Source organism: Cyprinus carpio, chromosome A17, assembly GCF_018340385.1.
Source record: "Cyprinus carpio isolate SPL01 chromosome A17, ASM1834038v1, whole genome shotgun sequence".
Lineage (NCBI taxonomy): Eukaryota > Metazoa > Chordata > Actinopteri > Cypriniformes > Cyprinidae > Cyprinus > Cyprinus carpio.
Window position 1 is genome coordinate 10597929 of NC_056588.1, and position 27551 is coordinate 10625479.

The following is a 27551-nucleotide window of genomic DNA, read 5'->3' on the forward strand; positions in this document are numbered from 1 at the left end:
GTGTTTCACATAAGAAAGAAAGTCATAGAGGTTTGGAAGGTGAGTGAATGAATTTCAGTTGTTGCCTTTGATCAAAATAATCATCAGATTACTCAATAACGTCTGTATAATTAATAGCGACAGCCCTAAACTGTATATATACACAACTCACTTAATTCACCTCTATCTCTCTCCCCTTCTGTGAGAATCTCACTTTGTGTGGGGGGTCTAATAAGGTTTATTATGGAGAGTTTTTAATCCCTCTGTCTTATTTCTGAACATTTCTGTGTCTGGTCTCATCAGGAATGACTCAAATCCTCCTTAATTACTACACTTACAGCAGATTCATCACAGTGCTGACAGCGCCACAGCTAACCACCCTCTGGGTTTAGCATACGCTGAAGTACCAGGAATCTGGCCCGGCATCTATTTAAGGAAGATACTGTATTGACTGATTTATTACCTTTGATATTTTTACGAAACATTTACATTCATTGACATGTATAAAGACAACGTTTTGACGTTTTCTCTGCACTTTTCACTTGAACGATTCAGACAACCTGAGAGACAGACAGCTGTTTGCGTCATGCATTATCAAAGAGTGCATGAGTGATCAGTGACCATTATTCCAGAAAAAAAAGTACATTTCTTCATCTCTGCAATGAAATTTTTGTTGTAGTAACCAAGAATGCAGGCAGAAGTAATAACTAATAATATTGTAGTATACTTTCAAAGATAGAATCAAACTGAATAAAATGTGCAGTATTACCAGCTTAATATGCAGTTTAACTAAAAATATGGCTTGTTACAGAATGGAAGTGTGTTTTTAAATGCTGTTTCATGTGGAGAAAGTCCTCAGAGGGCTTTTAAAGCACATTGTGCCCCAGGGGACAGTACACAGCCCACATCAAGGTTTGAATGACATGCAGTGAATGCTGAGGCTTATGATATAAGCAAAATGAAGGATATTGTCCATTTTTAGAGTAACCCACTACTGTTTCCCCTGATGAAGAGGAAAGACCCCAGGCACACAGTGGGTAGTGTGATGGAGAATGAGAGATGAAACGTTTAATGTGTTGAGTGATGGAGTAAAGGTTGTGTGTGTGTGTGTGTGTGTGTGTGTGTGACTAATTTTGCTTGCACTCACACACACTCTATTAGTTGTGTTGATTGCAGAGCTGTGAAATTGCATGTTACAGCCATTACATGAGACGCATATTTAAAGCTAACTCCCTCTCTCTTGCTGTTCTTTCCTCCCTCCTAGTGACTACAAGGCTCTCAATCCTCAAGATATTAAAGAAAACAACAAAAAGGTAAATGCTACACACTCCCTTCCTCTCTTCGTTTGTTTGTGCATCAGTAATCCTCCTCATAGGTGATTCATTTTGTTATAACTCTGATTCACTCCCACCCAGCGTTCTCTAATTGCCACTTTCAGAATGCGGCTCCCCTGCCGACACTGATGGAAAGAGTGTGTGTGTTTGCTCATGTTTGTGTGGATTGAGTAAGTCACCTGGGAGTCGTAAGATAGCATCATAATTCATAAACATGCTATAAATGAACTTTACAGGCTTCTCCACAGAGGGAGAAGGAAAGAGAGGGAGGGAAGGAAGAGAAATAAAGGGATGTTAATCGCACACTTAGAGGAAAATGCAGGACCAAGGAGGTCCCAACAGCAGACACACACACACACACACACAGACTTGTAAATATACTTGTGAAGACCTCCCATTAACTTCAGTTTTTTTTTTTAATTAAGCAGTTATAGTTTTTTGATTTTGTAGTTTTTTGAAATATTGCCTTTTTTGTTTTTTTTTTTTTTTTTATTTTTTTTTTTTTTTTTTTAGAAATTGTTTTTTGTTAAAAAAGAAATTGGAATTTGATCCACACCAATGAACGATCATGTGACACACAAAAAAGACAGAATCTGTCCTTTTTTTCTTTCACTTTTCTTTCTTTCTCTCATTGTTGTTTTACATTATACCTTGTTCCATCCATTCAGGAATATTCAGTGGGATGTGCACGACGAATGATCTTTGAGAGAGGGCAAGGAAGGTGTGAATATTGCTGTCAGCTCTCAAATGCCTGTTTAAATAAACCGCCAGGTGGCTCTGCCAAGAAGGATTACTCCAAGCATCTCTCTTCCTCTCTCAAAACCCACACACACAATGCACAGCAGCACACGATACGGAGCAAATGTATATTTGCTGAAGAGTTGCGTCCTGGATTTATTCGGAATCTATTTGGATTTGTGGATGTATAAAACTTAATTCATCTGTAATTCCACTGTATTCTGGAGCGCTATAGATTAACTCTTATTTCAGCCCTCAGATGAACTCCATTTAGACTTTATTAGGTGTATTTAATGTGCTCCTCACTATCTTCTTTCCCTGTATTCCTTTCATCTGTCATCACTTTACCCTACACTCAATACTTGCAGTCACTTCATGAGTTCATTTCCTGCTCTCTCTTGTTCTGGGACTATCATATACACAGTTTTTCTCTCTTCAACACAACGAAGACTGCATCCTCTCGCTGTCGTTCAACAATAAATGACTATCCCAAGATGAGGAGGTTAAGAGCACTCTCTATACAGCCCCAAACACACACATTTATATAAAGTGCATTTATTTCCATGTGATAGAATCAGTGCAACCCTCTCTGGCCCAGCCGTGATTGCAATAATCTCCATTGAAATATGACAGATAAGAGCAATCAATAGCAGAGGGGAGAGGAGAGGACGGTTTGGTCATTCAGGCAGTGAAAAGAATTATTTTCTCTGTGTGTGTCTAGAGAGAGACCAGCAGTAATTTCCCATGATATCTGATCTGTGTGCACGTGCGTGTATGTGTTCCTCGATAAATGTGCGGATGAGGGAAAAGCCCTTCTGGCTGTGTGTGTGTGTGTGTGTGTGTGTTATTGGTTAATTTTGATGATTAGGCGATGTCATTCACAAAACAAAATGCTTTTCATTGTCCGTTTAGCGCGGGGGAGGGGCTGACAGTCCGGAGCAGGAAGGGAAAGTCTTAAACACACAATTGCCCAGTTCACACGGGTTATTAGTGCCGCTGCATCATTTACACACAGATAGAGAGCAAACAGCATTTCTGTCAGTTGAATAAATGGCTTTTGTAGTTATTACAGTACATCAGAAGCATGTTTTTGGCCTTAATTCATCTGGACATGTTTGGACACACACACTTGCACACAAACTGCTGTTTACATGATGCAATTATTTTATTCAAACATGATTTGTTGTTTTGAAGACTAGAGCAATGAGACAGAGACACCCTTCTTGTTTTCCTTTTTCCCTCTCCCAGGCAGCTTGATGCTCTCTGTGAACAAATACATACACTCTTTGTAATCTATGTAAAAATGAATGAATGATTTGATTCACTATTTTTCCTTATCCTTGATTAAAGTTGACAGTAAAGACGTTTATAATGATTTATAATGTCTCTGTTTCAAATAAATGCTGTTCTTTTGAACTTGGTATTCATCAAAATATCCTGAAAAAAATGTAACACAAATTTCAGTTTTCAACATTGATAGTAAGAAGAAATGTTTCTTCAGCACTAAATCTTTGTTTTCAGAGAATCATTTCTGAAGGCTCATGTGACACTGGAGTAATGGCTTCTGAAAACACAGGAATAAATTAAATTTTTTAAATGTATTAAAATAGAAAACATGCTATTTTAAATTGCAATAATATTTTTTTTACTGTAATTTTAATAAATAAAAAAATGCAGACTTGCTCAGCATAGGAGAATTCTTTCATGTTTCATTTAAATTTCTTTTATTTATACTGTCTGGTCACAAACTGTTTTGCTTTTCTTTTTTTATTTCACATATGAACAATACAGTTTTGATTTGGCCACATTCAGCTGCAGTATGAATGTAGCTAATGTATAGGAATCTTCATTAGACACTTTAGTTTCATTCATCCCACCAATTATACTCTTTCTCTAGATCTAAAACCCAAATAACATATACCTGCAGACTTTTGTTTTCCCACCCTTATTCATTCCCCTTTTTTCTATTCAGCTGTCTGTACCTTACATTTCCCTCGCTCTGCAAAGCTCTGCATCACCATTGCTATTGTTAGCCTCCAGCAAACAGGAAAAAGAGAAGGCACGAGAGAAAGAAAGATGTGATTAATTGTAAATCGAGAATCGGCTTACCTTTGATTATCCCTCCCCTCCCTTTCTCTTGCTTTCTCTCTCTCTCACTCACGCCAATAAAGGGGACAAACCTGATAAAGTCAGTAGATGGGGAAATGGCAGAGGTTGAGACAATAGTCAACACTTGTCAACAGGGTGAAATTCTCTCGGCCATCAGCTCGACTCTGATAAAGCGAATCAGGGGGAGGGCGAGACAGAAGGTTAATTTGTAGACATTTCTTTATATTGTTGTATTCGCAAATTCTTAAGAGGAAGAGAAAGTAACTTTTCTTTCATTCGTTCGGTGGATTATCGCGATAATGTCAGCCAGTTTACTTTCACTTCTTCCTTCCATTTCTCTCTTTCCTTCTATCTCCTGATCAGGGATTGAGTTTGGCTGTTTGATTATCTGCCTGTTCTCCTCAACCGGACAAATCAGTGCAATTATACTCACTGAGAGAGAGAGAGAGTGACGGAAAGGGGGAGAAAGTGAGAGAGATGGAAGGAGGGCGAGTGGGAGATGTATGCGATAAGACTGAGGCAGGATTAGTTTAGTGTTTCTTGGTATCGTGCTCTCTTATCATGGAGAACCATCCTTGACATTAGCTGTCACCGCCTGCCGCATTCTACTGATCCCAGCTTGTCTTATCCCAAATTTAATTCCTGCATGCACCCTACACCCTAACTTCTCTCCCTCCCATCACCCTACAAACCCTGTTCTTCCCTTTCACCCTTTACCCTGTGTTCCCTTTTTCCTTCATCCCATACTGTACATTGGCCTTCTGTCCCACTCTACAGCCTATAGTTTACCCTTTTATCCCACACCCAACCATTCATTTTCACCCCTCTCTCTCCACTGTTTGTCCCTTTCACCCATTACCCATCCCACCTCATATTTATTTCATCCTTCCCTTTCTTCCGACCCCCTGCTATATTCTCTCTTAACCCTCCCTTTCCACTTTACCTCAAGTAGTCCAAATTAACACCCACTTTTATCCAAATATAATATTTGCCTTTTTTTTCTTTTTCTTTTTTTTTTGTGTGTGGGAAAAAAAAGGTTAACTTTTTTTGTTTGTTTGTTTTTTGTTTTATTTATTTATAGAACCTTATAGACTGGTCCAGATTATTTATTTATTTACTTATTGACTATTAATTTTATATAATGATAGTCTTTTTATTTAATTTAATGAGTGATTTGGTCGTCAAGTTTTATTTAATTAAAAAATTCAATTTACTGTATCTATCTATCATACTATTGATCATTCTGTCATATGTTCTATCATATATTCTATTGTTTATGCATTTATTTATCATTTAATATTTATTTTTAATTTAGAAGAATTATTGTCTGACCCAGATTTATTTTAGTTATTTTGATGAATGATTGGGTCGACGGATTTATTCTAGTTTAGTTTAGTTTAATGTTACAAAGGAATGACAGAATTGATATTAAATCATTCCTTTTTATTCTTCAATCAGTCCTTCTTTTTTGGTCCACCAGTTCTTGTTTTATTTACTCATTTCATTTCATACAGTCCTTTATTTTCTATGCTTTATTTTAAACATCATCTGTTTTTTTTTTGTGTGTGTATGCAGGCATATGATGGCTTTGCCAGTCTGGGAATCTCTCGGCTTCTGGAGCCATCTGACATGGTTCTGCTGGCAATCCCGGATAAACTGACGGTGATGACGTACCTGTATCAGATCCGGGCACATTTCAGCGGTGAGGAACTCAATGTTGTGCAGATCGAAGCCAACAGCAGTCGTAGCACATACAAAGTTGGAGACTTTGAAACAGACACAAACAGTTCTATCGACCAAGACAAGTTCTACGCCGAACTTAGCGACATTCACCCTGAGCCAACTAATCAGGGTGCTGCAGCAACCAATGGTGACCATGGTGTTAAAGAAGAGCAGGAAGTGAAGTCAGTCATGACAGGCGGAGGATCTGGTTCTTTATCCACCTCCCCAGGGGAAGTTTTAAAAGACGTAGCTCCTTCTTTACGGGCATCTACGGTAGACCGTGACTCTCCAGCAGCTCCAGCTGTCACTGAACCTCACCCACGACCCGCCAAAAGCAACAGAACCAGCCTGGAGACCACCACCAGCCAAACTCCCACTGCAGAACAGAAAAAACTCCTCAAAGCCGATAGACTGGACATGGGTGACCTGTCTCACAGGCTGGAGAGAGAAAAGGAGAGCGGGCAGTCGGGTGGGTTGACCGCCGCTGACACCAGAGACTCCAGGGAGCAGCACGAGACCCCACGCCCTGGCGAAAGACAAACTGAATCTGGGTCACCCAGGTTGCAGACCGGGTCTTCTCTAACAAACACAAACAAACTGGGCTTCACGTATAACAGAGACACTGATCTTATCAAGAAGACGAGAGCAAGTTTGCGCCACTCTGAATCTGACAGCACCTCAGACAGCAGTGCCCAGACCAACCACGCACACACACCCGCTAAACTCACACAGGTAAATGTCAACACACAAGCGTGCTTACATATTCACATACATCTGAGCAAAATGTTTTATCTATCCGTCCATCCATCTATCCATCTATCTGTCTGTTGTACTGCTGTTTTGTCATTCTATCTGTCATTCTATTATTGTACCTATCTTTCCGTCATTCTATCATTCTATCTATAGTTTTAACATTCTACTGTTCTGTCATTCTTTCTATCCTTCTACAATTCTACTGTATGTATTATTCTTTGAGTCATTCTATCCATCTTTCTCTCTTAAGGTTTTCAAAATGATTTTTTTTTTTAAATCCCATAATACAAATTTCTTGTCATATAAATTTCTTTGAATTTCAGTTCAATTTAATTTCACTTTAATTGAAATTGTAATTCTGCATCCTATATGCTACCTCAATTTAATTTCAACTGCATTTCAGGAGTTGAATTGGAATCCAATTGGAATTTTGAATGGTTCCCAAGATTCAGAATAACCTGCAAATATCAAGGAATTTCAAAATTTCCAGGCCTACTTATTTATACTTTCTACCATCAATGTCTATTGTTCTGTTTATACTCAGTTTAGAAATATTTAATTGATTGGAAATGACACTTTGTGTGTGTCATGTAAAAAAATATTTAAAACAGTCATCACAAATGACTGGAAAAATCATGGAAACATTATATAAAATTCATTGGTCAGAAAGCGTGAGAACCCTGTTGAGCAGTAAAAATGACCAAACTGCACATGACTAATGGTCCAACACAAGCAAACAAACATCATCAAACATACAGTGGGTATAAAAAAAAACACCCCCCTTTAAAATGATCACATTTTTGTTGCTTTGCAGCCTGAAATGAAGATGGACTCAATTTTAGTTTTATCCAACTGTATTTACTCAGTGCAACTTATAACATCCAAATGAAAGATATAACAACAACATGTCATAAATAAATAAATAAAAAACAGAATCACTGAGTTGGAAAAAGGATCACCCCCCTCCTAAAATTGACATGTAAACTCAATCAGCTTATCACCTTCTCAATGTCACACAAAGCCATTTGACTTTCAGCTGTGTTCATTTTGATTAGTTCAGCATGAAAAGAGCTTTCTTTGAGCATTTCAGTCCTTGGTAGTGCAACTGAAGCAAATCATCAACTATGGGTGGCAAGACACTATCAAAAGATCTCTGGGATAAAGTTGTGGACAGGCACAAGTCATCAGATGGATACAAAAAATTCAAAAGCTTTATCAATGCCTAGAAGCACAGTGAAGTCTATTATTAAGAAGTGGAAGGTATATTTGGTACAACACAGACCCTCCTTGGATCAGGACGTCACTCCAAACTGGATGAAACTGGTCAGAGAGGTGACCAAGAGGCCTACAGCAACTCTAAAGCAGCTGCAGGAATTTAAGACAAAGAGTGGTCATTGTGTGCATGTGACAACAATATCACAAATTCTCAACAAATGTGGCTTAAATGGGAGAGTTGCAAGAAAAAAGCTACTCCTCAAGAAAGGCCACATACAGTCACGACTGAGCTTTGCCAAAACACACCTTGAAGATTCTGAGGCAGATGAGACCACAATTGAATAATTTGGCCTTGACACCAAATGATATGTCTGGCAGAAATCCAATCCAGCTCAAAATCCAAATAACAGCATTCCTACAGAAAAGCATGGAGGTGGTAATGTCCTGTTATGGGTGTCTGCAGGAGGGACTGGAGCACTTGTCAGGATAGAAGGAAAAAGGGATAGGGCGAAATACCATCAAATTCTTGAGGAAAATCTGCTGCCCTGTGCCAGAAAGTTGTCAAGGGGAAGAAGGTTTACCTTCAAGTATGACAATGAGCCAAAGCACACAGCAAAACTGACCACAAAGTGGTTGAAGGTGAAAAAGGTGAATGTCCTTGCATGGCCTAGTGAGAGCCCAGACTTAAACCCCACTGAATATCTGTGGAATGACTTGAAGACTGCAGTCCACAAACGGTCACCATCAATTTAAACTGAACTTGAGCAGTTCTGCAAAGAAGAGTGGGCAAATGTTGCAAAATAGAGACATATCCCAACAGATTAAAGACTGTAATTAAAGCAAAAGGTGGCTTAACAAAATGCTGACACAAGGGGTTAATCCTTTTTCCAACTCAGTGATATTGTTTTTTTTTTTGTTTTTTTATTATGTTGTTGTTTTGTCTTTCACTTTGATGTCATAAGTTGCACTGAGTAAATACAGCTGGATAAAACAAAAACTGTGTCTGTCTTCATTTCAGGCTGCAAAGGAAAAAAAGTGATTATTTTAAAGGGGGGTACTCACTGTAAATACACACGATTGTAGGTAACAAACACAGGTAGATACACATGCATGTTAAATGAATAATTCCCTGAACACTTCCAACAGAAAAGCAGTTACAGCACAAATGGGAAAAGCTGCCATATAAAATCAAAGCACATAAAACTGTTTGAAGCCTTTCACGTTTGATATTTTTGCCATTTTGTGAGACGTCTGATCGGCACAGACAGCCGCTCGGAGTGGCATGTCATTATGTACGGGCCGTCCCGCCTGCAGCTCTAATACTGACATGGGTTATAGCGTGTTCCGCATGAGAGCCTCTCCTCATCTATACAGCGTATATATACACACACACACACACACTTGCAGGTATTGCAGCACAACTTTTATCACACTCTCACCATGTATCACTGTCATTCCTTCCACTGAATAACTTTCCAGCTTAGATTTGTCCTGATTTTATTTTGACATGTCATCAAGGCCTCAGCTGTGACATGAGAGGTGCGTTACCATGGCGACAGTTTGCAACACCTTAAGTTTGTTGGTGCTTCATTTGGTTGTTTTACTGAATATGTTGCACAGTGTAGATACCTGTAGATACCTTAACAGTGATCAGGAGCAAAAGTCACTATCTCCCCTTAGCTGTCAGAATCACCGCCATACCAATCAGCCAATCAGCTGCTTGCTGGAGCCCGTAATGAGAGCGCAAAGCTGATAGCGCTTGGAAGCGATGCTAATCTGATTCACACAACATATAGGGTGATGGAGCATCCACAGATTTGTTCTTATGTCATGTTTTTTTTTTTTTTTAGGAAGTTGTACCCACCGCAGTGTCTAACACCAGTGAAGAGAAGGTGAAACAGATCATGGTTATACAAAGTGTTTTACAAAGTGAAACTTGGTTACACTCAATTTTTTATAAAATCTCTTTCTCTGGATTGCAGAAGGTCCTGTCTCGTCAAGAGGAGCTGAAGGAGAGGGCCAGGCTGCTATTGGAACAGGCCCGTAGAGTTTTTATCACTAGCGATGCTGCCATGAAGGCTGGAATCAAAAGCACCACTAATGCACAGTCACCCACACACACTCCACAGATTATTGATGTGTGCCATGACTCTCTTGCCCTAGACTAAGCCCCGCCCATCAGTCCCTCTGGATTTGTTTGGCACTAATGCACAGTCACCTACACACACTCCACAGATTATTGATGTGATGTCTGTTGTTTTTACACTACTGTTCAAAAATTTAGGACAGGTAATATTTTTCTCTTGTGTTTCTCTTATTTATTTGATCAGAAATACAGTATTAACAGTAATATTGTGAAATAGTTACAACATTAAAATTTGTTAAAAGATAAAAATTGCTTTCTACAGGCTACAGTGCCAGGGCTGAATTTTTGTCCCAGTCCGCCCATGACTAAATCCTGTAAATGTAATAATTTTGAATTTTGAATTATTTATTTATTTATTTTTTTTTATTTTTTTATTTTGTGTTTTTCCAAAATTTTCAAAAGGGTGTGTATTGCATATACACCTGCATAGTAAGTCCTAATCAGTTTCGGGATCATCTCTGGATGATCCTTTTATGTAGTTATATAGTTTAATATTATTCTGTAGCCAAGAGCCTGCATGCTAGAGTCTCTCATTTCACACAGGAAAGGTCTTTAAGGGTTACTCAAGGACTCCAGGTAGTGATGTAGGAAGTGACCAGTCAGAGAACATTAAATGCTAAATAAACATGCTCTGCTGAGCTCAGTACTGCAGGACGGCTGACACTTGACGTTGAAAAGCTCAGGCCACATCCAAATAACATTTCAGTTCTCCTGACATCCTGTTTTAGGGGAAGAAACACAGTGGCATAAACATACAGAACCACAGGGGAGGGGTTTTCAGGACATGATGAAATATCTGGCGTATGGCAGATTTATTCAGACGTTTTGCTTTATGAATTTTTAAAAGGAAATGAGATGCCCTTGAATGAAATGCATAAGAAAGCAAAGAACAGGAACAAGAAGGCACCTCACTGTGATGCTGCCCTAAATTGTTTTTTTTTTCCAAAGAAAAATATTTTATTTTCTTGTAGTCTCTTCCTCCTGCAAAAGTCCTCTGTGCTCTGATGAAGGGGAGATGGTCTTCGTCCTGTAAATTAGCCACAAATTAGCGTCTGTGTGTGCGTTCACAATGCCTCCATCCCAAGGACGATGTGCTAATGAGGCTTCAGTGCATTAGCCTGCTGGAATATTGAATTGTTTCACTTTTTAATAGAAAACATTGATCAAAAGGGAGCGTGGCTTGGCACACTGGTAATTGTTAGTGATTTAGATTAGATTAGTTGATGTCTTGTTTTGATTAGTAAGCGCTGTTATCTTATCACTGGCCTCTGCATGAAGCTCCTCCACTAAGAAGAGACTTTACGCTTTAGCATGCAGAGGGAATATTTTAATTAAATTAAGACTTGCTCCATTCTTTCAAAGCAAAGATAGAGATGGAGGGGTGAAAGTGAGGATGGATGAGAGAGAGAGAGAGAGAGGGAAGTCATTGGGGTGTAGTGAGCTTTTCAGTAACACACTTGAGCATGGGCCGAAATGCTGTGTGCTTTATTTTACTGGCAACTGCTAAATGATCCTGACATTCAGATGAAATGCAAAGAACAGAGAAGATTTGAATCTTATTCAGTTTGATATTAAGGTATTTACTGTATCTTTCATCAAATAAAGTGACCTTGGTAAGCACAGCGACTTTCAAAAACATAAAAAAAATAGTACCAATGCAATTTTTTAACAGTAGTCTATTCATTTTTAAAATATCTTAATTGCTTTTGTACACAGTACAAGCTATCAAGTTTTGCTGTCGGCTGTTGTCTTTTTTTTTTCTAAAGCAACTAGCCGTAGCAATATTCTGCCACAACTTTCAACAGGATATAGAAGTTAAACAATTTGTCAAAACATTTCAAGGGGTCTTTTAAATAAAGCACCTTTTCTCCATGTTTGCAATATTGTTAGCAGCTAGCATACAGACTTGATTGTGCGTGTGAGTGTGTTGGATGGCTAGCGGGCCAGTCATTGTCCTCAGTCAGTGGTGTGTTTCAATAGGCCCATCAGTGAGCCCACCCCTCTCATCAGAACTGCTGTGCGTGTGTGTGTGTGTGTGTGTGTGTGTGTGTGTGTTTCTCTTGTTCTTTTACATGCCATGTTAATTGTGCTCCATTGTGCTGCATTGGCTCTCTTGCTTTGATCTTTGCCACCAGTGTCCGTTTCCCCCTCTCTCCTTCTCTCTCTCTCTCTGTCTGTGCTTCACTTTCTGTCTCCTGCTCTTCTACTCTGTGCTAACTCTGTGTATATGTGTGTGTTTAGGTCTTCGATAGTAGGATTGTTTAGTAGTGGTCATTGTACTATGGGTAGGTGGCCTTCACAATCCATTAGGACCAAACCTCTGAGTCGCTCTCATGTTCTTCACCCACTGCTGAGAGCAAATCGCTAATTAATGAAAAATTAGAAAAAGCACAGCAGCACAACACCCCCTTCATGCTAGTGTACACATACATGCATTCTTAAAGGAATGTTCCAGGTTTAAGTTAAGTGCTATTGACAACATTTGTGGCTTAGTGTTGACTACAGCGAAATAATTTATTCTCATCCTCAGTTTTTTGACAAAGGCAAATATTAGGGTGTGTGGCTTAGTGTTGACTACAGCGATTTATAGTGATTCCAGACCATATATATATAATAAAAGCATATCATCATAAAATGACAATCATATAAATGGTCTTTTTTTGAAGTGTCCATATTTTTCTAGGTGAATGAACTTGTTATTCCTGTGGGTGCAGAGGTTATTTTAGGATTATTTTAAAACAGTATTTATCACAGGGTTTTATTTTTACATTTTCATTTTTTATTTTTAACTTTAGTTTAAGTTGTAATAATTTTGTCTTATTGTTTTGTAAATATTTCTATTTAGCTTTGATTTATTTCTTTTTTTATATTTTAGTAATTTAAGTGATTACGTTTGAACTTATTTTATTTTGAGCCACTTGGCAAGGCAGTATTTCTAAGTTTTATAATGAAAAGGTTTTTCATTAATTTAAGTATTAGTTTTAAGTTAATTTCAAAACTGGTTTGCACCATGCAAACAGTCCTTCCTGGATTACCGGCATTATGTCATCATGACAACAGTTGAAAGATGTGATGCAATTGTAGATTTGAAAGTTTTTCTGTCACACTAGTCTTGTTTTATTGCTAAAATTGTATTTTAATTTTTACTGCCTGGTCCCGTGTTACACTATGCAATTTTTAAAAGTGATAGATGAATACATTTTGTGGCAGTTGCATTATGCCACAGTTGCTCTTGAACCCTGAACATTCCTCCCCCACTTCATTTTCAATCTTTCATAGGCAAGACCTTTCAAATAAAATGAAGAGAATCTCCCCTCTGTTTCCTTTTACTCTTTTTCAGTCCTTGATAAAGAGAAAGCAGGGGAGAGGGAGCGATAGTGAGGAGAAATAATTTTTATTTATGTAGTACTTTAAATCATAAAAAAGGGAGGGAGGGAGGGAGGCAGAAAAAGGGGACAGTGCGTTTCTTCAGATTTTCTCAAGCATTAGTTGATCAGTGCAGTAATTTCACAGCGCTTTGGCCAGGGTAATTATGGAGGGTACGGTGAGAGAGAGAGAGAAAGAGAGCAGGAAAGGGGGAGGAAAAAGAGAAGGAAAAGATTCCAGGTGAGCTTCCTTGTGTTCACTGGCTCGTTATGATTAGTTTAATTGGACTGTGTTTGATTTTTACCGACGAGGCCCTGCTTCACCCTCCTGACTCTCTTCTCCATCCTCCGCCCTCCCTCCCACTCTGTGTGACAGTGCGGTGACTTTTCAGAGCCGCCCATGACCCTCCCTCTCTGAGAGAGATGGAGCGAACCTTTGAACTCGTGGCAGCCTCCCTGCGCGCTTGTGTGTGTGTGTGTTTTTAGGCCTCTATCATGTTTGTCTTTCAGCCTCATTTAGATTTGAGTTATGAGATGAGATCGTAATGTAATATGTTGTTTTTTTTTTTTTGTTTTGTTGTGTTTTCTGTTATAACACATACAGCAGTGATCTCTCTCTTTCTCTCTGTAGTCCACAGTCGTTAGCGTCAACCCACCTCTGATGCGTGAGAGTCAGTGGGAAGGCCCGGGGATGACCAATTGTCCCAGCAAGCACCAGAGACTCGGAGTTAATTGGGCCAATTAGGCCACAGCCATCCTCCTGTTCTCTGTTCTTTGGGTCTGACACCCTCAAACGATTCTCTCAGACTTTCAAAGGAACCGTTGCTGCGCCTTCCATATGCATTTTAACATGCTGACGTGACTACACAGAGGCTCTCGTGCTGCATTCCGATTGTCTTTTTAGTTTGGAAACCTTTCTTTTTCCGGTGGATTCTCGTCTAATTAAACAGAATGGATAGAAGGTAGTTGAATGGCTGTGTGTGTGGAGATCAAAGCATTTGGTTGGAACAGAGAAACTGTTAGAGAGAGAGAGAGAGAGATATGACGAGAAAGAGAAAGAGAGAAACGCCCCTCCAATCTCTTCATGAGTTGCGATCAAGCCACTGCTCTCTCCAGCATTACGCACACCCAGTTATTTCTCAGTGGGGCTGTCTCCTCTTTCCCCCCCACCCTTGTCTCTCTCTTTTTCTCTGTCTCTCTTTCCACCACAATGACCTCTGCTTTCTTCTCTCCCACTACCTCAATCCTTTCTCTCTCTTTTCTGCCGCACTTCAGTTTTTAACCTCATTCATAAGTCTCCTATGAATAAAATATGAAGGATAAAAGCATAAAGTTTAAGTTTATTTTGATATGAAATTGTAATTGTTTAATCCAGTTATTTCAGTTGGACTGAAAAGTGTTTGTTTCGAGAGAGAGAGAGAGTGCTATGAGCGTTTGTGTGTCTGTCTGAACACTTTAATTAAAGAAAGTAAGTATAAGCATTAGTACAACGTTTTTCAATAACTTGTTGATTTTCTGTCGCATTAATACATTTTTAATAGTCATGCTCCAAGTTTTGCTAAAGACTAAAAGAGATCAAACTTTTTCAAGTTAACAATAAATTTAAAAATTTACCTTATTTACTTTCTTGAATGTGCATTGCTATCTGCAACCTATTTTACATCCGTAATCTGATGCATTTCTGAGCTGAGCTGGATATTCACTGATCTAGTGAAAGCTTTTATTCTTGATTTTGTTTATTTAGAAACTGATTGGATGGTGAAAAGTGGGCGTTACATACCAGAATGGAGCCAGGTTGAATAAGTTTCCTAAAACAATCCACAACTAGTTGGTTAACTATTTGTTTAACAGTAAAGTGTCAAAACAAAATATTTAAATTCATGAATGATGCATTAAAATTTTCAAATAAATGCTGTTCTTTTGAACTTTCTAGTAATCAAAAAATGCTGAAAAAAATGTATCACTGTCCACAAAAACATTAAGCAGCACAACATTAATGTTTTCAACATTAACAATAAAACATATTTTAGTGTTCTAAATCAGTATATTAGATGTATTTCTGAAGTATCATGTAAGAGTGAAGACTAAAGTAATGACTTTAATTTTTCCATCACATTTTAAAATATATTCAAACAGAAAATGTAAATTTGAAGTTGCAGTATTTCACAATATTACTATTTCTACTGTATCTTTGATTACTACTTTCAAGTGATGTCAACAGAAAAGAAATCAGTCAGTGGAGGAGCAGTTTGTCAATTTTGATTTCATGTTCACTTTAATACAAGTTCCAGTTGTTACTGTGAACAATACGTTGGTGAACATAAAAAAAGTACAAAATGTCTTAAATTGCTTGTCCTCTTCAACAACATTCCAGTTGATGTCACCAAGCCCTGTTATTTTTCACCCCCCTCCCGTCATCTCTCAATCCAACCAATTCCCGATCAGCCTTATCTTTTTCTCACTAAATATCTTGTTTTACTCAGAAACATGTCACATTACGAAAGCAAGCTGGCTTTCATGTTGACTGAAGTAGGTGTGTGTTGTTTGTACTCTGTAAAGAACACCTTGCAGTGAATAGCTCTCTCTGCCAGGTAATTATGTTGTCATGTAAAGGAAAAAGTTTTCTTCCTCCTCACACACAAACTCAACCTGCTCAACCTGTTCATCTACTATTTCACCCACATCAGGGGGTTTGTCTTTCTAACTGCCCACATTCAGCAGTGTGTGTGCCTCTTGCCTCTGGCTCTCTGCAGTTGTATTTTGAAATAAGCATGTTTTTTTTTGGTAGTAATCCCATGCTTGACATTGTTATTTTTGTTTATGCCCACTATAAGTGTTTTTTGGGAGTGTCTTAGATGCCTTCATGCTTGTACGTTAAATGCCACATGTCTTTCTGAGGGACAAACCTGGCCATCAGCCTTTATCCTTCCATCCTCCGAAATGGGTTGGTAACTGTTTGATTTTTTTTTTTTTTTGTGAGTCGGTTGCTAAGGGCAGGCTGTGTAGCCCGCAAGACATCTACCTCTATCTCTCTATTTATCTGTTCGCCCTCGCACCGCGCCGGTATCATCTACACACATGCAGAAGCATAATTATGCTATGTACAACGGCCTTTGATAGCATGTACAGTTTTCTTCTTAATTCTTTATCAAATGCATTGATCGTGGTGTATGTGCATTGATCCAGGAACCACATCTGCAGCCCAGCGATAAGGCCACGGTGGCATCTCTCTCTCTCGCGCTTGCTCTCTCTCGCTCTGGTTTGGCTTGGGGCTAAAGCAGGCTGCTGTAGGATTAGCTGGTGCTCAACTACTTGCATTTTAAGTTGACACCTCAACACCAAGCAGAGGCCACATTACAGAAGAAAAGCTGCCCCGTCTGTCCACCCAATGCTTCGTCTTCTGTACGCTCGCACTCTCTCTTTCTCCCTCTCTCTCTGTCGACTACATATAATTGGATTTGTGAACAGGAGCAGCCGAATGCTTCCTTTAGAATGGCCGGGGACACAAGGTGAAGTTTTCTCATTACAGACCACGAAGCCAGGGGACAGATCATAGACGATCTGTATTTTCCGTTTAAAGAAGACAGAAATAGGAGAGAAGGATGAATAAAAGAGAGGAGGGTTTGATAGACAGTGCAGAGAGAGGAAGGTGAAGAGGACAAGGAAGTCTCTTTATTTCACAGGCCATTTTCTGAAGGATGGAGAGAGAGGGTTGATGAGCCCGAGACGTGGCAATGTTTTCATTTTCTTGAACGTGTCTCAAACATTGCATTCATATTTGATTGCTTTTGTAAATGCACTGAATATTTGGGTTTGGTTATTTGTCTACCGTTTGTATTTCATAGTGGGGTTGGGAATCAAAAACCGGTTCTTAATTATAACTGGTGACGTTGTCACTTCCTTGTTGATTTTCACGCCATTGTCTTATTTTCTATCAGCAATCAACTTTCAAGTGAATCATTTCTGTTTGAAAACACACCTATAAACATATAATTTTACTATATTACAATATAATTTATGTATATATTTTATTATATATATATATATATATATATATGTATGTATGTATTGTATTACTTTAAAAAATATTTATATAAGTGTAAATCGATTAAATAAATATAAAGCAAATAAATAGAATAAAAAATAATACAAAAATGTAAGAGAAGCTGATAATAATTTTTAATAGCCGATAGATAAATGGCTGATATGCCTAAAAAAAAAAATCTATGCTGAATTGTCTAAATAAATGTAAAATAAAACACTTGCTGAGACCAGACAGGTTGCTGAGGGCAAGAAAGTATTGTTTTCCAATCGTATTCCATTCATTTTTCCTCAAAATTAGGAAAAGAATCATTATTGAAATCATGAATGGAATCTGAACCAGAATTGATAAATTACTAATGGTTCCCATCCTTTCACACGTTTGTGTGTGAGGCTTTTGGATTGGCTGTGCTGTGTGTGTGTGTGTGTGTGTGTGTGTGCGTGCGGCCCTCCCCTTCTCTGCACACTCAGTGTGTCATGACAAATATATCTGTTTGTGCTTCACTGGCTGGCACCGTCTCTGGCTGGCTGGCACGGCTGTGTTAGCGCCAGGGCCCTGAGCCTGTGTGTGTGCCCAGCCGAGCGACTCCTTCCATGGCTCACTGCACCCTTAGAGCCCCCACCCACCCTCCAGCCCCCTCCAAAAGAGCAGCCAGACTGGGGCAGCCACCCGGACCCCATGCCCACTGTTAGTGCTTCTGTCTGGGCCTCAGCTTTGCCGTCCACCCCCTCTCTCCCATGGATCTCCTGTCCAGGATGAGGGCGACAGCCCTCCATTATCTGCTTTTGCGCATCTCTCCCTCGCTTTTTTCTTCCCAAAAGATAGTGTGAAGTCTTCCCACACACCATGTTTTCTTCTCCATCTTTAACTATGACTTTGTCATCGTTTCTGCCACCCCATTATTTAGTTGTTCTTGTGGATCTCATTATTATTGTTGATCTGCAGCTGGGAGGTTGGATGGGCCACTGATCTCTCTCCCCTGTTTTCCTTTTTCTCCCTCTTTCTCGCACTCCAAGCATAGCCCAGTTGGAGAGTCCAGACTGAACGGTCAAGCTTCAGTGTAGCTGAAGAAGAGCCACTTGAAGTCCATTTGAAGAGAGAGTCATTAAAGAAATCTCTTCATAAGAGGACAGACAGTTTTACACCTCATTGCTGCTGTAGAAATGGATCGTTCCACAGTGGTTATTCTGCACAGTGTGTAAGGCTGATTCATTTGGGGAGTCCATTTGTGTCTCTCTGTGATTATTTTTGTCCATGCATTTTGACTTCACACTTTCATAACTGTTCTTTTCAGTGTCTCAGATTTTCAGTGCTTTATTAGCATGATTTTTAAAAGCATTTATACAAATCACAATAAATAATGACAAAAACACACTACATTAAGGTAAAATTCTTAAACAATAGTTCATTTTGAATGTTATATTGTAATAAGTTAGATTGCTTTTTCTGTTTTTTAACAGTAGTTAATATTTTACAATATTGTTATAAATGAAAATATTTTTACAACATTTATTAGTCTATTAGTTTAATGTTTATACATTTCAATAAAAAAAAGGTAATACACGTAGAAATGAACAGTAATCTAGATTAGTAAATCTTATTTAATATAAACATTAATAATTAATATACTTCTAGAAGCTTATTGCCCCCCCCCCAAAAAAAAATCTCTCTTTTTCAGTCCAATGCAAGTAAATTTAGTTTTTTTTTTTTGTTGTGGTTTTTTTTTTGTATGTGTGAAAAAGTTAGAGTTCTTAAATCAAGGTTCCCATGGTCATGATAAATCTGGAAATATGATGAAAGTACAGGCCTGAAAATGTAATACATTGTGAAAAGTCTATTATTATTATTATTTAAAGTAAATATTTCTGGTTAAAAAAAACTTACTGAACTGAACACATATGTCTGGGCTTTTTCACCATCAGTGTTATCATCCATTTAGTGTGAATCAGCATTTATTCCAGGTATACCATGCATTTCCAACTTCATAAAGCATCTGTCTGCCCCTTTACAAGCTTCTGTTAAATGTTCCAGCACAGTCTGTGTGGATTGATGCATCTTTCCTTTCCTCTGTCTGCTTCTGTTCTTCATCTCTTGTTAATTTTCCTTGACTACAGTATTACAGAACATTTCCAGAGTTGCCTGAAAGCAGTTTACACTGGGCCTGGTGCTAATCCTGCCCTTCAGGCGCACACACACAAGGAATCTCATTTTCTGTACTAATGGTTAGCCTAACCCTGAATCGCTATATGTAAAACAGTGTGTCGAAGGTTGTGTGTGATGATACCTGCAAGGTTAAGCGGATCATTTGGCATTTTAGACTTCAACTGCAGAAAGAATGACAATTATATTATGTTAAATTGTATGAGGAGCACAGGGCAAAAGCCTCACAGCTCAAACGAAACATACATTATTATAGAGTAGAGGTAGATTTTGTTACGCTCACAGAAACACGTGGTTCTGTTTGTTTTTGTAATTTATTCGCATCCATATCATTGGCTGTTCCATCCTCCAATTAGAGCAGATGTATTAATTTTGCAAGAACATAGTTCAGTTTTGGCAGGAGTCCTCCTGTGTTTTCAGGTGTAACCTGGCCTTAGCTTTGTCTTGCATGTTCAAATTACCCTGAGACTCAAGGGCCTCTGGGCTGGACCCCTAAAAAGTGCTCCTGGGATTCCCTCATCTGCATGTCTCTGCTCATTGTCCTTCTCAACAATGGCTTCAGACAAACAGTGTTCACAGAAACAGGTGAAATGGGGTTAATTAACTTAATGCTTTTGTAACCAGCTGGGATAATTCACTCTCTGCTCTTTTGCTTTAGAAACCTGTTACCATCTTGAAAATATGTGCATGTACTGTATGTCTGTTTATGTGGCTGTCTGTGGGGCCAGACTACCCATCATGCTAAGCAGACCTGTCTAAATGTTAATATGTGCTAGTGGTAGTGGTAGTGGTACTACAACTATTTGAATATTACATAAAAATTGTTAGGCTATAATAACCATCCAGAATTATCTAAAATATTTGATTCTTTGAAAATGTTGATGTTTGAAGTTGTGTAGTTGGAAATATAGTTCTCAGTCTGTGGTTAGAAGCATAGCTTTTTCTTAGTATGACATGTGGACTTAAATGGATCATGTTTTTGAACAAAATGAGCAGCAAGTCCAGTATGGCAAACTGTTATTAAAAATGGTTTACATGTCAGACCTCTGGACTCCTGTTAGATGTTCCTAATGAACATAATGCAAGTTTCAATCCAATGACATTTCCCTGTCATCGTCTGCTACTTTCTTTTCCTTTTCCTATCTGTTTATTTTTGTCCATGTAGCTGATGCATACATTTCTGTCTCTACTTCTTGTTGATTCACACAAAACACTCATAGTCAGACCAAAAAAAAAATCGAAAATTCCAGCAGATATCTCAGGTTTATTATGTCTGGACCTATACAGAATCAATGACAAATAAACCATGCAGTGAATCTCTCTTGCTCTCTCCCTCTGTGCCAGAGACCCTCCATCCTGACTAGTAAAATAATCTGCTATCAGTCTGATCTGATGGGAGAGTGAGGAGTGAAAATGGCATTTCTGTCAATTACTTGAGATGGCACCTGTTCAATAACCCCCCTCTCCCTCTGCTTCTGTCTGTCTGTGTGTGTGTGTCAGGAGCGTGATGAAGAACGGCGCAGGCAGCTGCGAGAGAGAGCCAGGCAGCTGATAGCGGAGGCTCGATCTGGAGTAAAGATGGCTGAACTGCCTCTCTATACTGACTCCACCTCAATTGCCTGTAGTGCAGCTGGGAACAACTTAAAAGGAAGGTCAAAGACAGCTGGAGGTGAGTGCAGGGGGGCTTTTATAGGCCGAATGCTCACATACACTCACAATGCATAATGCACGCAAGCGTGCATGCATGCACATTTTCTCATAAGCATGCAAACACACACACAAATCTACATGTGTTTACTTTGAAATACCACAGACATAAGCTCTGTATCAAAATCTAGTGAGATGCCTACGTAGGCATGCTCCCAAGGGTATATACCTTGTTTTGGCAGAAGTCTAAAAGCAGCTTTACATCCTTCCTTCATAAATAAGGTAACCTCATTATGCATTGCATCATGGTTGTTGGAAAAAAATAACATCCAAGATGGGATGAAGCAAGAGAAATATTGATTAAAATTCATTTAGTGCCTAAAAGCATGGGCTGTTTCACCCAAAAATTAAAACCTGTGTGACTTTATTTATTTTGCATAACATAAAAGAAGATATTTTGAAAAATGTTTGAACTGTTGCCTGTAAAAATGAAAGTAAATGCAGTCCAAAACATCATCCCATTTGGACCCCATTTACTTTTATTATACTGACAAAAAAACACGGAGACATTCTTCAAAATGTCTTCCTTTGTGTTCCACAGAAGAAATAAAGTCATACAACTTTGGAACAACATTTTCAGTATTACATTTTCTGTTTTTATTTGACTTTTAATTTTTATTAGTTTAAATTTTTATGTTTTATATATATATATATATATATATATATATATATATGTATATATATATATTGCCTTTGGTTTATTTTTGTTTTAGTAATTTTAGTACTTCAACTTATTTCAGTTAAGGTTTAATCTAATATTTATATTTAATTGTATTTCAGCTTTAGTTCAATGAACTAAAATGATGAGCAGAATTTAAATTCTTTGGTGATTTTAGAGTTTTGTATTGAACTTGCACACGTTTTCTGTCATTGTTATTTCAGTATTACATTTTCTGTTTTTATTTGACTTTTAATTTTTATTAGTTTACATTTTTATGTTTTGGGCTGGGCTGAAGCTCCAGTGTGTGTGTCCATTAAGAGCAGGCCATGCATGCGTGTGTGTGTGTGCGTGTGTGTGTGTGTGTGTGTTTCCATTAGTGGCTCTCAGTCCTTAAAAAGCGATTTTGTTGTTCACTTCATAATGGCAACCAACACATCTGCTTTCAAGGCCCAAAGGAGCATTACGTTAAGAAACACACCAACACACCCACGTAGTCTGAACTCTAATTTGAGGTGTTCACAGAGGGCTTCACTTCCATTTGTTCAGGCAGTCACTTCCCATATAATCCTTCAGAAATACATCAGGAGAACTCCGGCGACTGCCAAAATTGCCCTGTGCCCCAACACACACACATACACACCAGTCCACATGTCCTAAATCATCATCACCGTCATTATAACACACACCCATGCCGGGTAATCAGCATCTCATTGTCCATGTAGGACTCCTATAGACTGTGTCTCCTTCAGCTCGGCTTTCCCGCCGGGTCCTGTGTTATCATCAGCCACCATTTCTCCTTTTATTTCACATTGCAGGACAAAGAGACGACACGTTAGTGTAACGTTAACCACTGGGAGGCCCGTGCAGAAACAGTGGGGCATAAGCATAGCGGGCAGCTGTGGCGTGTTATTAAACATGTTTACGCCAAGGGGTCTTAGCATTGTGGCTAGCCACTGCGTATAATTAAAAGTGTGCGTGCACGCCGAGCAAGAGGGGTGTTAGCGGCGTATCGAGGTTCTGTTTAATACTCGAGGTGTTAACATAGCGGGCTAGCCGCTGTGCCTAATTCTGTGCCGGCTCATGTCCGTGTGTACCATTTCACAGCTCAAGGGGAGACACAATATTCCTCTCCTTTTATCTCTTTCATCTCACACTCTTTGACGCCCTCCATTTTCTCTTCATCCTCTCCCTGTCTGCCTAATAGTGTTCCCTCCTCTGCAATCACGCATTTACCGTGGCTCAGAAATGCTGCAGAAAACCTTTCGCGGCCCGCAGAGACGGACAAACCTGTGTACGGATGGAGTGAAGGAAAAAGGGTCGGAGGGAGGGAGAGGAAGAAATGGTTTATTTGGCCTTTCAGGCTGTTGAACTCTGCTAATTGTAGAACTCATTAAAAATCAGGTTGGAGGGAAATGCTATAGGCTTGATGCACAAGGCCTATCGTGCAGAACGCATAATCCCACCAACACACACATACACACACACAAACAATCGCCTCTATTTCTGAAAGAGCTCGAGCTGAGTAGAGCAAAAAATTTGCCAGTAAAACTTTCACCAACTCCAGTAGCATGCGTTCTGTTAATTTGCTTAGCACTGCCCTGTGTGTGTGTCCATATCATGGAGAGTAAATAAAAAATTGCATTAAGGAGAAAGAAAAAAAGAAACATACTGTTTCTTTCTTTCGCTCTTTTTGGCATTTTTCTAGGGACATCATGTGGCATTTTCCTATTGGGCTACACAAGTAATCAAAATAAAATTAAAATGCAATTTTAAAAAATTGCAAAGGTTATGATTTAATTACATAAATATGTGCAGTGTGTGTTTCAGAGTGAAGCTGTTTTCAAAGTGAAAACTGTTATACACAAACCACTTATATAATGTGCTTATACAGTACGTAGACCTTAATCAGGTTGGATGGCAAATTTAATTGACCACAGATGAAGACGAGACTGTAAGGGATAGACAACATGCACTGTATAAAGGTCCTACATCATGTAATTTTAACAAATCACAACTATTAAAACTGTTTTATGGATTTTTTTTTTCAACTAAATGTTTTCAGCAGAAAATAAAAACTTGGTTTAACAGCTAAAATATAGAAATGAAATATTAGAAATTGATTAACAGTCATTTTACAGTCATACTATACAATACAGTTTCTTTGTTTTTCTTAAATACGTTTTTATTTTGCAGTTTTTACAGTGAAATATTACAATAGTAATATTTCTGATTAAGATTTCTTATGATAATATAATTATTTTTATAAATTATAATATAGTAATATTAATAATCATACAATTATTATTGTTATTACTATTATTAGATTATAGTCATATTGATATGTAATAACAAAATTATCAGACAGTTTGTACAGCTCTACAAACAACAGCCCTTGCATTTTAAATAGCACAATGTTTTTAAAATTTATTATAATTTCCCCCCTGAATCGTGCAGCCCTTTTTCGTCTTTGTTTTGTCTCTTATTTAATTTCTGACTGCCACATGTGTGTGCGGCTCTGCTCTGGTTACCATATAACTGAATGAGATCGATGTGTTTGGATTGAGTGTGTATTGTCAAGGGCTCTGTGGGATTCAGATCTGTGGATGCGGAAGAGGAACTCTGGAGGAGATTTTGCCGTCAAGGCCAAATCTGCCATGCAACACACACACACAAAGCTCAGCTCTCTGCCAGACACCCTCAACCATCTGCCTGATTTCTCTCAGCTCAAACACACCCCCCCCCAGTGTGATAGCAGTAAACTTTTTGTTAAGGAAATACTATCTGAATATCTAAATAGGTCTAAACAAATGCATTTCTGACTCTTCACTAACATGCAAAGTTTCCTTTCCCGCTGGAATACCGAAATAACGCTCAATGCTTTACTAACATCCTCTGTCTCTTTCCTCTTCTCTTTTTTTGGGCATCCCTGTTTGTTTGTTTGTTTGCTCACAGACATGATGGATGGGATGAATGTGGAGGGTGAGGATGAGGCGAGCAGGAGTGATATTGAGGCGGCAGCGGCGTCTCACGCTGATGATGTCACTCATACTAACACTGAGGAGGAACTGTCGTCTTCATGTCTAATGGAAGATGATTTTACTAACTCTGCCAGTGACCTGGCCTCTCTGGGTAACCCAACACTGCATGACCTCAGCATGTGTGTGTGTGTGTGAGAGAACGTGTGTGCACCGCAACATTCGATCCCCAAGTTTGTGCATTAGTGTGCAGTGATTTATCTGTGTATAACTACTTCTGTCTGTTTTAGATTTTTTATTAACCTTTAACGTTTTATCGTACCATGACAACCCTTGATTTAGTAGGGCTGCATGATTAATCAAAATGAAACAAAAACCACAAATCAGCTTAGTGTGATTATCAAATACATGCGCTCCATGTTTCACAGTGAAACACTGCACTGTGTTCTTCTACACATGAGCTGCTCAACATCCAGTGTTTTTAAACACAGGAAATGCCGCTTCATGCAAACTCATCTCTGCATTGGTTTGCTTATAAAGTGTTGGGAAGATATGCAACAAACATCTTTCCAAACTTGTAATAAGGAATGATTATAAACCAAAGTGTTTATGAAGTGCTCAGAAATATTGCGATTGTAATTTTACAGTGAAATATTGGAATTGCAATGAAATTACAGTAGTAATATTTATTGTTTTGTATAATATTTTAATAATTATAATAGTGACAAATATTATTAATTAATATTGTTGTTGTCTTATTAATATATAATCACAAAAGCTTGGCCAAATTGTGCATCCCTATTAACAAGCACACCAGAAGGTTTTTTTTTTAATCTAAAAAATCGCACTTAAATTTTTTCACTAAATTCATGCAGCCATATAATTTTTGTATTTATTTCTTGTCCCCAGTGGCGTAACTTTGTATTTTAACCACCTTTTAGAATTAATTTATCTTTTAATTCAATATAACATTAAGAAAAAAAAAACTAAGTTCATCTTTTTCTTAAGGGAGGTTTGTGCCTGTTAATAAAGTTTCATTTCTGTTTGGGAGAAATTCTTTTTTTATTTAATGTTTTGTGCCTTTGCGTTTAATTAAAGAGTATTTGAACATATTGTCAAGACAAACACAATTATATCTTCTGAAGAGATGTGAAGTTAATAATTAGTTTTTTTGTCTTGCTGAGAAAGTCTATGAGATTATATCTTCAGGAAACCTGAATTATTCTTTCTCTTTTGTTTACTTGTGTGCAGTATCTACGTTGTTTGTTTCATTGTTTGGTTTGTGTTTTTGTCTGTTATTGTGAAAAGAAGATCTATGCATTTTCACAGACGAAATCCTTTTCTCTAACATAATGAAATGAAGATGTGTCATAATGAAAAAGGAGGAGTTTTTTAGCATATTTCAGCTCTCAAAGAGTCATACTTTTCTCCTTGGTACAGTGGACTTTTGGTAATTTTTCTAACAACAAAAATGGACTGCTGGGAAAAAACCTAACTGATCAAAACACAAAAGATCGTATAGACATCCATCATGGTGCAGACTTTAATTAGTTGAGGATGTGGTTCTTGTGTTTGGGCAAACTGTTGGTCAATACACACACCTGCCCCTTTATCCAGGTTGTGCTGAGACCTGATAAATGAATCCTGTGGTGTATTTTTATGGAGAGAGAGGGATGCTGGGAGACGAGAACAGGACCCACATGAAAAGCTTCCTCACCTCACTTTCATCTCTAGCCCAGATGAGAGAAAGAGAGTGAGAGAGAGGGCAAGGCTAAACCTGCTAGTGAAAGGTTATTAGAGAAAGACTTAGAATTTATAAAGGCGGACATAAAAAAAAAAAAGACACCAAAACATTTGAAAGACAAGTTTGTATGTGGAGAGAGAAAATTAGAAGTCATTGTTCATTTAAAGAGAAAGAGATGTTATGAGTTGTGCTTCTTTCAATGAAGAAGCACCGCTCCCTCTAAGCATGTGTGGCTGCTCACTTGTACCCTCACTGATGGAAAGAAAAAATAGATGTGGAAGTGCTAGAGATTCTTGAATTAGAGCTAAACGACTGGATAGAGTTTCAACTTGAGTCTACCTGAGTGTCCATTGAATTAGAGGAAATGAATGGATAGAGTTTAATCTTGAGTCTGAGTATCCATTTATTTATTTATTTCAGTATGCAGTTGAAGCTGTGAGAAATCTTGTGTGGAAATACACAGCACTGATCAATTCCCGAGAGGATTAATTCACAAACAGTACAGTACAAATTTCATTGTTGTGAATACAGAGGCTCACAAAAGCCATGCATTTTTTTTTTTTTGGTCTTGTTTTTTGATCGTAACAAAGCAAGTTCTAGGGTTCTCCACCTTTTTTTTTTCAAGAGAACAAGAGTATTTTTTCTACAGATTGATTATTGATTAAAAATTTTTAGAACTTTACAATCTGTAACATTTACTTTATTTTTATCAAATAAATGCAGGCTTGGTAAGCATAGGGGACTTTTGAACAGTAGTGTATATTATGTATCATATACTTCTATAGAGAGCAGCCAATAGAAAAACAAAAAATCAAGGGAATATTGGGAACTCATTAGAGGTCTTTTAATTCACATGAGGTGTATATGAATGTCAAGGGAGACATTCCAGGTGTATTGTACT

The 27551-nt window shown here is 38.2% G+C and overlaps 1 protein-coding gene across 6 annotated transcripts in view; it reads left to right on the top strand.

The window, feature by feature from the left end:
* Positions 1–27551, top strand: part of LOC109108491 (EH domain-binding protein 1) — a 120956-nt gene that overhangs the window by 61064 nt on the left and 32341 nt on the right. For 3 of the 6 annotated variants that reach the window (XM_042774007.1, XM_042774008.1, XM_042774009.1), the window contains exons 13-18: positions 1244–1292; positions 5736–6614; positions 9701–9742; positions 9833–9988; positions 21064–21232; positions 24884–25060. In XM_042774007.1, the coding sequence (XP_042629941.1) occupies positions 1244–1292; positions 5736–6614; positions 9701–9742; positions 9833–9988; positions 21064–21232; positions 24884–25060 (1472 nt within the window). The remainder of the gene's footprint in view (positions 1–1243; positions 1293–5735; positions 6615–9700; positions 9743–9832; positions 9989–21063; positions 21233–24883; positions 25061–27551) is intronic. The other 3 variants (XM_042774010.1, XM_042774011.1, XM_042774012.1) reach the window with 1 other exon arrangement.